The sequence below is a fragment of the Rhineura floridana genome, chromosome 3 (genome assembly GCF_030035675.1).
Source record: "Rhineura floridana isolate rRhiFlo1 chromosome 3, rRhiFlo1.hap2, whole genome shotgun sequence".
NCBI lineage: Eukaryota > Metazoa > Chordata > Lepidosauria > Squamata > Rhineuridae > Rhineura > Rhineura floridana.
In genome coordinates, this window is record NC_084482.1 from 108,396,297 (window position 1) to 108,412,446 (window position 16,150).

General features: G+C 41.5%; 1 protein-coding gene across 1 annotated transcript in view; it reads right to left on the reverse strand.

Annotated features, from left to right (window-relative positions):
- Positions 1–16,150, reverse strand: part of RASGEF1C (RasGEF domain family member 1C) — a 146,210-nt gene that overhangs the window by 36,462 nt on the left and 93,598 nt on the right. Inside the window, exons 3-4 of the mRNA XM_061617282.1 lie at positions 12,502–12,624; positions 9,569–9,706 (exon numbers count right to left, since the gene is read on the reverse strand). Coding sequence (XP_061473266.1) covers positions 9,569–9,706; positions 12,502–12,624 — 261 coding nt within the window. The remainder of the gene's footprint in view (positions 1–9,568; positions 9,707–12,501; positions 12,625–16,150) is intronic.

Consider the following 16,150-nt stretch of genomic DNA (forward strand, 5'->3'; position numbering starts at 1 on the left):
CATGAATAAATGGAAACAATGTTAAAATCCTGTATAAGGATTCTTTTTACAAAAGGAAATCTCAAAAAAATAATGCCAGATAGCCCTGCCAAATGACATACAACAGGTGGCTGCTGGAGAACAGTCTTTTTGGGGAGTTGCACCATCTGCAGAAAGGCTCACTAGGCACCCACTTTATAGTCCTTTTGGCAACAGATGAATATCTTTTTGTTTTCCCAGGTATTTTACATTACAGGCATACCCCGTTTAATGTCGCTTCACTTAACGTCACCTTGCTATAACGTACATGCTCCATACATCCCCATACCCCGCTTAACGTTCAAGCGCTTTGCAATAACGTACACTTTACTGGCATGACACCGCTGCCATCTAGTGGTGATTGCGTGCAGTACAAGTGAAGACAATTGCTTCACTTAAAGTTTATTTTTGCTTAAAGTATACTCTCCGGTCCCATTGTGAACATTAAAGCGGGGTATGCCTGTAATCTTTTATTGTTTTTGAATGCTGTTTTATATGATTTGCTGCTGGTGGTTTCAGCACTTCTGTTTTTATTGTGATTATTTAGTGTGGAATTAATTATTGATTATTATTCAGCATTCATTATTTGTTTGCTTGTTTTTAAGTTTTCATTATGCCTTGTAAATTGCATGGTTCACATCCCAGAGAGTACTGAGTTATTGGGTGGTATACAAAAGCTATAAACAAGCAAATAAATAAACAATACAGTCCTGAGGACTGTGGCTAAGCAAATATCTAACAAATGCAATGTGTATCTCCTGTATATCTTTTTGCTAGTAGACATATCCTCTTCATAGTTAAACTTGTAGCATCCCAATGACCACACCATTTTAATTTGTAACTTTAGTAAAAACCTCTGCTGGCAGATATTTATCTGAAAAATCCTATTTCTTCTTAAATATCCAGTTTAGTAACCAAAGAGTATTTCTGCATAATATTTAAGCAAAACATTTACTTCTCAAGCAGAAATGCATTTAAGGAAGATGGCAAGCCCAGCAGGTGACTTAGAAATTGAGAATTTTAATTAAATCTTCTCTTTCAAAATGCAAATCACAACTCTTGGCAAAAGAATGCACCGCAAGGAGCCTCCAGAAACCAGGCACGACAAAGAACACGAAAATATTACTGCAAGGAGTCATCCAAAGCTCATCTTACTAACAGAGAAAACGGACTCAATGATCCTAGGATTCTTTTGTACACTGGATTTGAACTGCACTTTTCCCTTCAGACAAGCACAGACCCCTCCATGAAACCGTGCCTCTTTCATGTGTCGCTTTCAAAAGATAACTGCATGAATAAGGCCTTATGAGTTATTTCTTTAATTAATTTCTGGTTTTGATCAGGGAAACTGGCATGCATTTTTTTCCTGGGATCCCCACCCTTCACCTAATATAGGATTTGTTTATGAAGAACTCTAGCAGTGCATAGGCCACTGGTCTAATTGAAAGCAATAGGAGCAGAGCCTGAAAGTTAAGAAGTTATTAGAACCAAATTCTCTATATGGGGCAAGTAAACATTTTTGTACTCATCAGTCCTGCATCAGTATCAAATAAATGAGATGCTTCTTTGATAACATATTCTGAAATGTGTTTTGGGTTTCTTTCCTCCCAGACGGTATGTTTTTGGCAGCTTGGATATTTTGCTCCCTTTGAACTTGCAAAATTATCTGTGCATCCTTTCTTTGTTCAGATTGCCAGATACTGAGGTAAACCTCTTGAACAGTTGGTAGTCATGGCTATCTGGACAAAAAAGAGGAAAAAAGCACCCAGGAGGAAATTGTTTTTCTAAGAAGGCCAGCCTCATGGATACAAATAAAACCACACTCCAGCCATGTGAACTGTCTGGCAATCAACCCAAAGGCCAATGACAGGTTTCCTGCAGCAACCAAGCACCCAGCATGATGTTTTTCAAAACCTGTAACCAGTGATTCTATAGACCAGGGTAGCCAATGTGACACCTTTCAGATACTGTTGAACTCCATCTCCCATCATGCTGGCTGGGACTGATAGGAGTTAAGAGCCCAACAACCTATGGATGGCACCACACTGGCGACCACTGCTGAAGACAATCCCTGCTTTCATATTTACTACCTATACCCAGCCAGTCAGACTTAGGCTATGGGCACACTGGTTGCTTGAAAAGCAGCCACAATGTTTTTTTCTGCTTGCGTTTTGAAACAACTCTGCTGTCTGCTGGCCACATCTCCCTTCCCCATAATTGTCTTCTGAATTTTCAGGAATGCCCACAGCAAATCAATTACTGTCTCTGCCTGAGCCTGCAGCAAAGCGTTTCCATTGGCCACACCTCGAAGACAAATGCGTTGAACTACCAATCAGTTGCAAAATTTGCCTGAAGCTAATTAAAAAAAATAATTCAAGCTGATCCAACCAGGGTTTTAGAGTAAAAAGGGGTGGAGTTTGAATAGCATTGTGTGCCCCCTTTTTCAGAAAAGAGAGGTGGGGATGCACTGGAACCGGCAGACGTGTGTCTCTACCCTTACAGATAGTTTAGACATAAAGGCAACCCATGGCATTATGCCGAATAAGAAGCAAGGAGCCTTGGGCTCATGAGGTGTCTCTTTTCTTTTCCTCCTCTTGTGTGTCAATTTAATCCTAGTGATTGTAATCTCAGGCAAACATTGGTGGCCATTGCACCCAAACCAGCAGAAAGCAGTTTGCTCTTACCTTGCAAAGTACGGCCAGAAATCAGGATTTAATATTTTGCCATGGTTTGGTGTTACATCATGGACAAACTTGTTTAGTTGGTTAGTTACCAAACAACTATAGACACCAGCAGCATTTGAGTTTGGTTTGTGGTTTGTGTTTAGTGTGGAGCTGGACAAAGAATTTGAACTGCCTGGATAGAGTAAAGAAAACAGATCTCCACTGGTCAGTATAGGGCATTATGTTCGCTTTTTGGGGGGAGGGAGTTTTATGTTGTAGCCGGCTAGCACAAGAATTTGCTTTGTTTGAGCTGCACACCCCAGTTTTATAAGATGTTAGTTTAATGTTAATGTCTAAGGTTACAACATAATGACAACATTTTAAAATGTATGCAAAGTGAGTTATATAGAATGTGGTCTTTAAAAGTCTGTTGTTTTTGTGTCAGACCACAGTGTTGTATCTAAGTTATTGATTTTAGTTTGTTTTAATGTTTGTAGCTCCTGAAGAAGGATAACTCCGAAACGCGTCGAGCTTACAATAAATCTACTCAGCACCAGAGCCTGTCTCTCTTTCCTGCCTTCAGTTTGGTGCTTTTCCCTTTTGTTTCTGCTAGTTACGAAACAAGCCAACTTCAAACCATGGATTTTGCAGTTACCTTGTTTATCTAACCAGTGGTGGTTCTATACTTAGGCTTCCTCGTCCATACATAATGTTAAGCCAACATTCTTTGAAACTGAAAGTAAACTCAGCCGAAGTCCTTCTGCTGGCTGAATGGGAAGATCGGGAGAGGGTGTACATTAGCCTGATGCTTTGCTCAGGCCAGCTGAGGCTTATCCACATAGTCCTAACCCACAGGATGAGAAGCCTGTGACCCTCCAGATGCTGTAATACTCCAGCGCTCATCAGCCCTACACATCATAGCCAATGGCCAGGGATGATAGGAGTTGTAGGCCGACATTGGGGGAGGGCACAGGTTCCCCATCCCTGATTTAACAAAGGCCACATTCACACCAGACATTTGTTCCACATTAAACAGTCATGGCTTCCCCCAAAGAATCCTGGGAAGTGTAGTTTGTGAAGGGTGCTGAGTGTTATTAGGAGACTCCCATTCCCCTGACAGAGCTCCAATGGCCAGAGTGGTTTAACAGTCAGCCTCGCTTCCCAGGGAATCCTGGGAATTGGAGCTTTGTGAGGGGACTAGCAGTCTCCTAACAGCTCTCAGCACCCTTCACAAACTACAGGTCCTAGGATTCTTTGGGGAAAGCCATGGCTCTTTAATGTGGAATAAATGCCTGGTGTAGATGTGGCCATAACGTGTGAAGCAGCCCACTGAATAAGAAGTGCTGGACAGGAACCAGAGGGAAATTCCAAGTGCAGATACAATGCTGACTCCTTGCAAATCATAATTTATAAATTGGGAGATGTGAATGTGCTCTCTTCCCCACTTCTTTAGCTTGAATTATTCTATTCCTTCCTTTGTTTATCTCTGAACTAAGAGCCAAACTACGATAGAGATGCATGAATGCATGTTTTAATTTATTATTTAATTTATTTATTTTGGTACTTAGCAGATGGAGCAGGGATGGAAGCGACCTAGAAGGAGCAGGATGACAGTGCGGAGTAAGGGAGAACTTAACTTTTTCTCCCACACTATTTTCCAGTTAAAATCACCATCCCCAAAGCTCCATTGTTTTTTAAAGGGTTAAATTTTATTTGCTTGTTTGCTTTTGTAATTTATATCCCAACTTTGTCTGTAGACCTTCAGGGTGGGTTATAACAATAAATGCAAACAAGCAAATATTAAATCAGTTAAAAACCACAAAGGAACTACATTCTGTAGTCCAGGCTTAGTATGCATCAAAGGCCTATTGAAAAATATGCATTTTCAGTTGGCACCTAAAACTAAGCAAACTTTGCACCAACCAAATTTCCAAGGGCAGCAGTTTCCATAACTGGGATATTATAGCTGAAAAGGCCTGCTGCAAGATACCACTTTTCAAGTTTCCTATGTACAGGTTTGCACTGTTGGTCCTAGAAAAATGCAATGTCCTCAAAACAAGAGGTTTAGAAGGTAGGGAGGTGAATTCAGAAGGGAAAAGCACATTTGTTGCATAAACACACAACTGACCCAAAGTGAAAGTAAGGTTGTCCTCAATTCTGCTGTATGAACTCTATAGGATGACTATAGAGTTCTTTATTCCAAACCACATATACACATACTTTCTTTACCGGGATCGGGAAAGAGCTAGAGCTAAAAGGGTTTACAGGAGAGGATCACCCTACAGAAAGTATTCATATCTTATTAGGGGGTTCTTAATACCAAAAGCCCTGTCTCCTTCTTCTATTGTGGTCCTATTAACTGCCAGCCAAATGAATTCAGTAGTACCAATCATCCTAGAACCAGATCTGTGGCCCCAAATCCATTCTGCTAACCAACAGTTTTCTCTCTGTTCTCATGGTTATTTTGCAGTGGCTTTGATACAATCCTTAGCCTTTTTGCCATTGGTTATATGAGTTCTGTGCCATTGTGGATACTGCTCTCTTTCTAAATTAAATTCAGTTTGAAACACACATGGTCATCATATCTCAAAAGCGTACGTGTGTTATCCTTCTTCCATCCCATTGCTGCTGCTAGCAGAGAAGTATGCTAGGTAAAGAAGGGAGTGGGGAGGTTGGAAAGAGGCAGGTAGGCAAGTAGGTAGATAGGTAAGTAGGTGGGAGAGAGATGGATGATGGTTCAGACCCTGTTGCACTCTGGATGACATCATCAGAGACATCATGAGGTATGAATGGACTTAAAATATATCTGAGCTGTTTTCCAAATTTGGGGGAAGTTCACTCTTCTTCTGGGCCAAATTCTGAGTCTGACCATGAGAGTTCATTATAGCATTACAACTATATGGGCTAGGATCCAAAGAACCAAGCATGGCCATGGGAGTGTTGGGCTTGTGTTTCTTGAACAGGAGTGTTTCCTGATACACAGCAAATCACCTTTGAAACTGAGAAGTGTTGTAAAATATGTTTGCGTTAAGGCATGGAAGGCCTTCTGTTAAATGAAAAACAAAGGAGTCTGTGGATGAAACAGGCTGGATCTCATGGTTGGGGGCCAGCTTTTAAAGACAGGTAAGCCCTTCGGCCCTTGGAAGTCTTGCAATAGCACAGAGACTCTTCAGGAATCCCATGAGACCTGGTCAGTCCTGAACTGGCCACTGCCTGCTGGGGGCTTGCCGCACAGCCTGCACAAGGCTGCCCTGTTGGGGGAAGGGCAGAGAAGGCAGAGTTGTGCATCACTGAAAGGTCCTCCTTTGAAAGCTGCATAGTTCAATATCCACTGTTTGCTAGCTGCCTAATTAGGAGGAATCTAAAATGATTCCAGCCCCTGCAGACAGTTTCATGAGTGTTTTAACTGTTTATAGCTTAAAAAGTTAACAGGCCACAAAATAAGCTAATGTTTGGGACCATTGGTTTTGCAATCTTTCATGTAAAACCTTGGGATATTAGTCGATCTGAATTAGAGACTGCATGTTTTTGTTTTTGTGAGTTTGCAATACCTCATACTTATTAGTTAGCTCAACAATTAGGTTTGGCTTTGCTAAGTGAATGTCAGAGGACAAAGGATTTTAAAAAAAGAGTAAATGGGAAGATACAAAGAAAACCAAAATGAATGTGGACTTGTGTACATATTCAGTGGGGTACAAGTGATGTAGTAGCATGGATTGTAGCACAGCAATTGAAGAATCACATTTCTGAATGCTTCCTTACAGAAAATAATTGTATACAAAACAGCTGCAGGGCTGGCCTAGAACCTTTCTTCCTGATACGTTATGTATGCTGTTGCTTGCAGAATATTTGTATATGGAGAATGATTTGGTCCAGTCCACGCTACAATGTCAAATGTTCTGTTACTGCATTCTGCTGCATGTGTCGACTAGAACAGTAAAAAGCAATTGAAGAACAGAAAATGCCTTTTCTAGAAATAATTTTATTTCTGTATCTGCCCAACAGTTTATTTAAGACATTTATATACCACTTAACCTTTCACATTTCTAAGTGGTGTACATAAAATCAAACCAGACAGAAAATGAACTAATAAAACAATAAAAATTTATCATAAAACCAAACAGTACTTTAAAATGTTTGCTGGATTCCCTCTGCCCCTGTCTTGAGAGCTGAGAGAACAGAAAGGATTATCTATCACCTTCCACACAGGCATCTCAAGGTGATCCACAATATTAAATTCACTAAGAGGCAAAAACCCTTGCGGTTTAAGAATGTACCTATGGCCCACAGATATTTCTATCAAACTTTAAGAAGTAGGGAAATTGGGCAGCTAGAGTGCATGCACCAGTGGAGCAGAAGACCTGACCTCCTCTCTGAGATATTGGACTGCCCTACAAATTTGTCAAAATGCAGACACAATTTGGGTTGGTCTTTCACAGTCCAATCTACTTCCTGTGTAGCTTGGAAGAATGGGGCAGAGGGAAAGCTTCTTTTCTTTCCAAAAGGAAAACATTTTGAACAGTATCATTCTTTTCAGGCTTTCCCCCACCTTTTTATTCTACAGCAGACATATGTAGCCTCCCACCCACATTTAAAGCAAAGCTGTCCCTGGCCACATCCACACCAGACCTTTATTTCACTTTAGACAGTCATGGCTTCTCTAAAAGAATCCTGGGAAGTGTAGTTAGTGAAGGGTGCCGAGAGTTGCTAGGAGATGCCCTGTTCCTCTCACAGAACTTCAATCAGAGTGGCTGACTGTTAAACCAGTCTGGCCACTGGAGCTCTGTCAAGGGAATAAGAGTCTCCTCTCAACACCCTTCACAAGCTACACTCTGCAGGATTCTTTGGGGGAAACCATGACTGTCTAAAGTGAAATAAAGGCCTGGCCTCGGTGTGGCCCCCTGATTAGGCAAGCCAAGCAGCTATGAGTCTGGCTTTTAGAACACTGACAGTTGGTTCTTACTGAGCATGCCCTGCCTTACTATTGAGTTCAATGCTAAATTCCTTAAATTAATTAAAAATTAGCCAAGCATATTTTTAACTTTTAAACTGCAGAAAATGAAGGTCGGTAATAGGATTACAGGTACTCTGTGAACATGGCTGATTTTTAATTAATTTCAACATATTATGAGAACTCTGAGAGAAAAAAGTCCAACAGGCATCTGGATTCTCTCTCTCTTTTTACACTTTGAACTCTCTATTCTCTCTGACTGTTTTGTGTATCACCACGAAAATTTAGAGGGTTGTTAAGCAAGCGTTTCTGAGCTCAGGACTATATGTTTTGTAAGGTTTTGTTTTGAAATGAGCTTACAGGAAGCATCAGAATAGCATGGGGAGTATTTTCAATTTCACATTGTGGAATGTGAAAAATCCATGTTGGCTATAAGAACAGCTTAAAAATAGGGCTGCACACAGAATCTCCTATTTCTCCCATGGCTTCAATCTGGATTGGGGTAGGCATCAGCTGGACCCTCCCTGAGTTAACCTGGGGACTACCCATCTCGGCTTGGAGCCAATCCCAAATAAGTTTGGGAGGCAAGACTAATGTCTAATTTGGGTTAAAAAAACCTAATTAAACATGCAGCAGGGAGGAGGAAGGAGATGTTACATATTCTCCCCCACCCCAATCAAATGTGGGATCAATTCTGCACAGGTTTGCTCCCCTGGCTCATCAGCTGTTAAGCCCAGGAAGCTTTCCTGGATGTGGTTGTTTGTAAGGCGCTTTCCTGCTGTTGAGCCCAGGGAGTGATCCGGGGGTGGGTGGGTTGCAAGGCACTTTCCTACAGGAAAGCTCCTTGCAAACGACCATGCTCAGGATCACTCCCTGGGCTCAACAGCCAACAAGCCGAGGGAACGAACCTGCGCGATACAAACTAGGACCCACAGTGACTCTCAGGCAGAAGAGAGAGATGTGGTTGCCTTTTCTCACTGCGTGATGCCCTGCCCCTGACAGCCCTGGGTCACTCTGGGTCATCCAGTCTGACCCGTAGCCATCCGTGGTTGTCAGAACCCTATTTGGCTGAGGCCCAAAAAGGTCTAAATGGGCCCAATTTGGCTTGGGATTCAGCTGATCTAGTGCACAGCCTTACTAAAAAAGCAGATATCTTTAAAGAAACAATACAAAATGAACACCTAAGGCCTCTTCCTCTTCCTCTAGCTGAGAAAGTCCATCAGCAATGATTGAGCATCACTGTTTAAGATGCACATTTGAGCTGCGCTTTCTAGGATCCTAAATTATGTAGGGTTGGATCCCAACTTACAGTGCAATCCTAATCACTTCTACAGAGAAGTCCTAGTTAATTCAATGGGGTTTACTCCTAGGTAAGATAGGATTTCGGCCTTCACCAGTCTGCTGTCTTCCAGACTCCCATTTGCCCCAGCTAGCACAATCATCCAAAACAACTGGAGGATAGTAGGTTGGTGAAGCCTGGAATAGAGCCACTGAAATGAATGGGATTTATCATAGTGACAGGACTTAAGTTCCACAGATTTCAATGGGTCTACTCAAATCTAATTTTGGATTCAACCCATAGCTCAGAAACATTTTTAAATTGAAGTTTTTGTTCCATTTAAAAAAATTAGCCAACAAATAAGTTGGGTCACCTCAGCAAACTTTTTAGTTGACCATGCAACCAGTTTTTTTGATGTTAGCTCAAAGATAAACAAACATGATTATTGGTGGCAATAAAAGGGAAATGTCTAATCTTTGTGTATGTTTCTATTGAAGACTATGTTTTTCAGACAAAGTAATTTGGAATTTGATTAGAAAAGAATTTTAATTCTTTCAGTCTCTTCAATAGTGAAGTTATTTTTTAATGTCAAAGAGCTGACTGAGCTATTTTGATGATGCAAGTTCTCAATATGTCTCTAATTATTATCATCCTCACCTCATCACATGGAGCTATCCGGTGGATAATGTCTTTTAAACAGCCAATCATCTTTTCTTCCTGGAAATCATATGGAAATGTTTCTGTCCATTCCGTCAATAGCTGTAGAATTTTGGGCCCAAATTTTCTGATTCGTGCCTGAAATTAGGAAAAAAATTGATGGAATGAAAATTTAAGAACTCCCAGCAAACAAAGCCACTGTAAGGTCTAGGTGCACTTAACCTAAAGCTGAATTTGGAGTGGTGGCACTTGCAGAACATCAGCAAAGCTCATGTCTGTACTATTGAGTTTAATACATATCACAGATGGCCTTGGATTTCCAGCCCATGACACTTTTGCATGTATTTGCTCAAAAGTTTGTTCCATCCTATATCTGCATTAATTGTGCATTTCTTTAAAATCTGCACAAAAATTGCATTTTAAATACTTATTTTCTCTCAAAACATGCATTTCTAAATGCATTTTTAATTTTTTTCCACGACAAGAGCTGTTTTAGAAAATTCAGGGGAGTGTGAACTCCAATAGCTATGCTCTGAACTGTACTTTAGCTCTGTGTGTGTGTGTGTGTGTGTGTGTGTGTGTGTGTGTGTGTGTGTGTGTGTGTCAATTCATATTGAAGTTCACCATGATAGAATTCTTCAAGCATCCCTACTTGAGATGTTTTCAATATTTGGCTGTATGTTCCTCTATTGCATATATCTACAAGCTACTTTGCCAAAGAAAACCACTTCAATTTTTCCCATTCTCTGCTTCTAATAAAGTTGGGTCAGACCTTTTATATTGTGCATTAGAGTAGTATATGCCAGATCCTTAAGGTTTTAGGAGCAATCTAAGCAGTCTATTTTCAAACAGCACATATATTCATTATATTAATAGAAACCTTGAATGAGAGCAGAGAACTTCCTTGTTTTAGCCTCTGGGCTAAAGGCACCCTCTAATACAAAAAAATTATATTGTGTGTGTTGAAGCTTCCTGCTTTTTCATCATAACTGGTCAAAGTGCCTATTTTAGCATGTGACCAAAACAGGTTTTAAAGCAATGCAACATTCATACTATTCAGTGAAAATTATAATATAGCAGTTGGGCTTATGAAATTTGATGGATGCTGTTGAGGGGGAGGCGGTGGGGAAGCTGGCAGGGGAGCCTTCATTCCCTCCTCCTATAACTTTTTTTCTGCCCATTCAAGATCATTATTCCCCAAGAATGAAGATAGATCCTTGGTTCAGGCAAGAGAAACACTAAGAAATCATTTTATGCTTCCTCCCCTTCCAAAGTTAGGCCCTCGGTGGAGACAAGCAGTTACCTGTCAGCTGTTTCTTTGTCACACTCTTAATATGGAAGTCCAGGGCTTATCAAAGAATGACAGTACTGGGTACTAGCTCTTATAGGAATGGGGAATGTGTTGGACTACAATTCCCATCATCTCAAGGATGATTGACTTTGCTGGATTGGGCTGATGGAATCTGGCATCCAACACCATCTGAGAGCCACAGAATCCCTATCACTGAACTATTACATACTAAGAGCCTTCCTTATGAGGGCTTCTGAAAATAGCCAAATATGACTGAGGAAGCAATCCTAATTCCACTTACCTGAGCGTAAACTCCATCAAATTCAATAGGACTTACTTCTGAGTAGATATGGTTAGGATTGCATCCTGAATCTTGCTCAGCTGGATAAACAGCCAATGAATAAAGAATTACACTGAGAATCAGCTGTTGACTCACAGAAGTTAGCAGCTTGAATATTTCTGGATGAATTAGTACCTTGCTGAGCCTAAATATGGGCCATTTTTACAAGATTTAGAGGCCAAGCCCAGGCCACAAACTGTCACGTAACACCAGTTTTTATTTTCAGTGACAGAACTGTCAGATGGGGGATGTATAATCTTTTCTCTGCCACCAGACTCAGCTTTGAAAAAACAAAACACAGTCCTGCTATTCATACACTGCTGACATTGTAACAAAAGTTGTGACAGCTGAGAATGGGAACTATTCTGGAAACTCTTCCAACCCAGTCTCCAGGTTGTGTCTGTAGCTGCATTTTTAAAAAAGTACTCAGTTGGCACCTGCAGAAACTAAAGATGTGAAGTAATCTGGGATGTCCATGCTGTGACCTACATAATGCAATGTAGGGAGTAGATAATGCTGAAAACTGTAAGAGTGTGTCCTACAATTACAGTTTTCAGCAATATATGGCTCAACAGGATAAGCAAATGAGACAATAGTATCTACAAAGAGACTATACTACAAATAGAAACATGGTGTTTCAGCATTCTGTTAGGTGGTCATAACCGAATTATTACACAAACACATTTGTCGATGTGTAGCTAGATATAAAGCAGTACTTTAAAGCACGGATACAGACAAGTTCTGCCATACATGCATTGGAAAGTTAACAGGAAACTGCATTCAGCCATGGGGGGGGGGGAGTTTATCAGTGACAGTTAAGCCTGGAAAGATAGGTTGCAATCTATACCTAAGGCTATGGGGAGGTGCATTAGGCAAAAGAGAGATGATATGTAAGGCTGCAGTGACATCTGTTCTTGACAGTGTACAGTTTAATTCTTCCTCTGGGGACCCTGAGGGGTTCAGTGAAACCTTCAAGAAATGAAAGGGAAAGTACCTGGGATGACTTGAGTCAGGCTGGAAAAGGAAGGTAGAAGGGAATTTGAAGTGACTGCTATACCCGGTGCCTGTAGCTTTGCTCTGGGGCACTGATGTTATCTTAGAATGCAACCATGCTAGGTATTCAGCATCAACACCCCCCACCACCGCATGAGAATGGATGCATGCAGACAGCAAGAAATCAAAAGATAAAAACATAGAGAATAAAATAAAAACATTTCTCCAGTTTGCTCGAGCCCTGTCAGTTCTTTGCAAATGCAAGCTTATCCTCAAAAAGATATCCTTCCTGCCATCAATAGTACTAACCTTATCCAGCACTGGGTCATCCAGCTGCTGCTGCTCGATGCACTTGTGACAAACTCGGGACAGAAGTTCAGGAGGCTCAATGAAGAGTCTTGAGCTCAGTAGGAATGTAAAGATATATGCCTTCTGGAAAAGGGAAATAAGCAAACTGACCTGATGATAACTGAATAGCAATACAAATATGCCAGAGGAATATTCCTATTCAAAGGAAGCCCATCGCAAGCCGTTGCAGGAAGGAGAGTCTTCTGATTAATTATAATGAAAGGACACATATGCAAGACATACAGATTTAATATAACCATTGCTCTCCTTGGGGCATGTATCACAGGAATATAAGAAGAGCCCTGCTGGATCAAACCAGATGTCTGTCTAATTCAGCATCTTGTTTCTCACAATGACCAGATACTCTGGGAAGCCCACAAGTAGGACATAAGGCACTGTTGTTTCTCAGCTATTGGTATTCAGGGGCATGCAGCTTCTGATCCTGGAGGCAGCATGTACCCACCATGACTAGTAGCCATTGACAACTTTATCCTCCCAGAATTGTCTAATCTCCCTTTAAAGCCATCTATCTTATGGAAGGAAATCCCACAGCTTAACTATGTGATATGTGGAGAACTATTTCCTTTTGTTAGTCCCGAATTTCTCACCATTCACTTCATTGGATGACTCTGGGTTCTGTTACTATGAGGAAAGAAGACAAAACTTTTATCTGTTCGCCTCCTCCATAAAATGCGAAATTTTATACAGGTTTATTATGATCTCCCCTTACTTACATTTTTTCTAAACTAAAAAGCTCTAAATTTAATAATGCCTTGTAGGAGAGTTGCTGCAGCCTAGGGATGGGTGAATCTGTCAGTTTGTCAGCTCTGCACTGAGACAGCAGTGCCGGTGGGGGCTGGAAATTCCTGGGTAGTTATCAGGGCGGGAAAGTCCTTAGCTGGCAGTCTGGTCGTAAATCTGCCAGGCTAACAAGGATGAAGCATGATAAGGGTAAATAGTGGTAACGAGAGAGGAAGTTCTAAGCTTAATGGACAATATAAAAACTGACAAATCACCGGGCCCGGATGGCATCCACCCGAGAGTTCTCAAAGAACTCAAAGGTGAAATTGCTGATCTGCTAACTAAAATATGTAACTTGTCCCTTGGGTCCTCCTCCGTGCCTGAGGACTGGAAAGTGGCAAATGTAACGCCAATCTTCAAAAAGGGATCCAGAGGGGATCCCGGAAATTACAGGCCAGTTAGCTTAACTTCTGTCCCTGGAAAACTGGTAGAAAGTATTATTAAAGCTAGATTAACTAAGCACATAGAAGAACAAGCCTTGCTGAAGCAGAGCCAGCATGGCTTCTGCAAGGGAAAGTCCTGTCTTAGTAACCTATTAGAATTCTTTGAGAGTGTCAACAAGCATATAGATAGAGGTGATCCAGTGGACATAGTGTACTTAGACTTTCAAAAAGCGTTTGACAAGGTACCTCACCAAAGGCTTCTGAGGAAGCTTAGCAGTCATGGAATAAGAGGAGAGGTCCTCTTGTGGATAAGAAATTGGTTAAGAAGCAGAAAGCAGAGAGTAGGAATCAACGGACAGTTCTCCCAATGGAGGGCTGTAGAAAGTGGAGTCCCTCAAGGATCGGTATTGGGACCTGTACTTTTCAACTTGTTCATTAATGACCTAGAATTAGGAGTGAGCAGTGAAGTGGCCAAGTTTGCTGACGACACTAAATTGTTCAGGGTTGTTAAAACAAAAAGGGATTGTGAAGAGCTCCAAAAAGACCTCTCCAAACTGAGTGAATGGGCGGAAAAATGGCAAATGCAATTCAATATAAACAAGTGTAAAATTATGCATATTGGAGCAAAAAATCTTAATTTCACATATACGCTCATGGGGTCTGAACTGGCGGTGACCAACCAGGTGAGAGACCTCGGGGTTGTAGTGGACAGCACGATGAAAATGTCGACCCAGTGTGCGGCAGCTGTGAAAAAGGCAATAATTAGGAAAGGTATTGAAAATAAAACAGCCGATATCATAATGCCGTTGTATAAATCTATGGTGCGGCCGCATTTGGAATACTGTGTACAGTTCTGGTCGCCTCATCTCAAAAAGGATATTATAGAGTTGGAAAAGGTTTAGAAGAGGGCAACCAGAATGATCAAGGGGATGGAGCGACTCCCTTACGAGGAAAGGTTGCAGCATTTGGGGCTTTTTAGTTTAGAGAAAAGGCGGGTCAGAGGAGACATGATAGAAGTGTATAAAATTATGCATGGCATGGAGAAAGTGGATAGAGAAAAGTTCTTCTCCCTCTCTCATAATACTAGAACTCGTGGACTTTCAAAGAAGCTGAATGTTGGAAGATTCAGGACAGACAAAAGGAAGTACTTCTTTACTCAGCGCATAGTTAAACTATGGAATTTGCTCCCACAAGATGCAGTAATGGCCACCAGCTTGGATGGCTTTAAAAGAAGATTAGACAAATTCATGGAGGACAGGGCTATCAATGGCTACTAGCCGTGATGGCTGTGCTCTGCCACCCTAGTCAGAGGCAGCATGCTTCTGAAAACCAGTTGCCAGAAGCCTCAGGAGGGGAGAGTGTTCTTGCACTCGGGTCCTGCTTGCGGGCTTCCCCCAGGCACCTGGTTGGCCACTGTGAGAACAGGATGCTGGACTAGATGGGCCACTGGCCTGATCCAGCAGGCTCTTCTTATGTTCTTATGTTCTTAAGGGCAAGGCCCTTCCTAAGCTTACGTGCCAAGCCAGAAGTCCAGAAGCGAGGTCAGTAGAGGTCCGGGTTCAATTGCCAAGGGGTCAGTCCAAGATAAGATTCAGGGAAACTAGAAACACACGAAGCCACGCCTGACATTGTAGTCAGCAACAAGCTGAACCCAAGGTTTGACTTTTAAGAAGCAGGTTTGTCAGCAGGTGTGAGCCCTCAGCGTTTTGGCCTTAAGTGGACAGGCCTGCCCCTCTTCTGCCTGACCTTCTGTTGTCTACGTTCTGCAGGTGAGGGGGGAATATCTTGTTCACTGACTGTGTCTGGCTGAAGGGCTTCAGCTGTGTCTGGGGTGCTCTGCAGCTGAGGGGGAGAAGGAGTGTTCTCAGGAGTTTCCTCCGTTTCTCCTTCTGGGTCTGCTGCTTCTGGGTCTGCTGCTGTTACTCCTGAGTCATCCTCATCTGATGAGTCTTCTGACGGGGCCATGACACAGTTTCGGTTTCTCTCAATCTGGACATTTCCACATCAGTTTGCAATTTTTTTAAAAAAAGGAAGTCCCCATGAAAACTCAACAGCATTTTGGTGTGAATTTCTCCTCATATGCACATTTTGTATGCAATTTTGCCTAATATACACATTTTTGCAAAGCAATGTCCCTCCAATATAATGCATTTTATGTTATTTTCACTAATAAATGCATTTTATGCACAGTTTACCTCTAATATTTGTATTTTTATACATTTACTTGGCTAGAGAACCACACTGCAAAATTTGGAGAAGTGTGAATTTTAAAGAATGGCTGTGTTTTGGTTCACCTTTATATGTAAACTGAATCAAATTTCTCCTCCATCTCTATTCCAGTCCCCAGATCAATTTGGCTGTCCTATTGCAACCCTACAATATCCTTTTTGAGATGTGACAATCAGAACTCTACACTATTTTCAGAC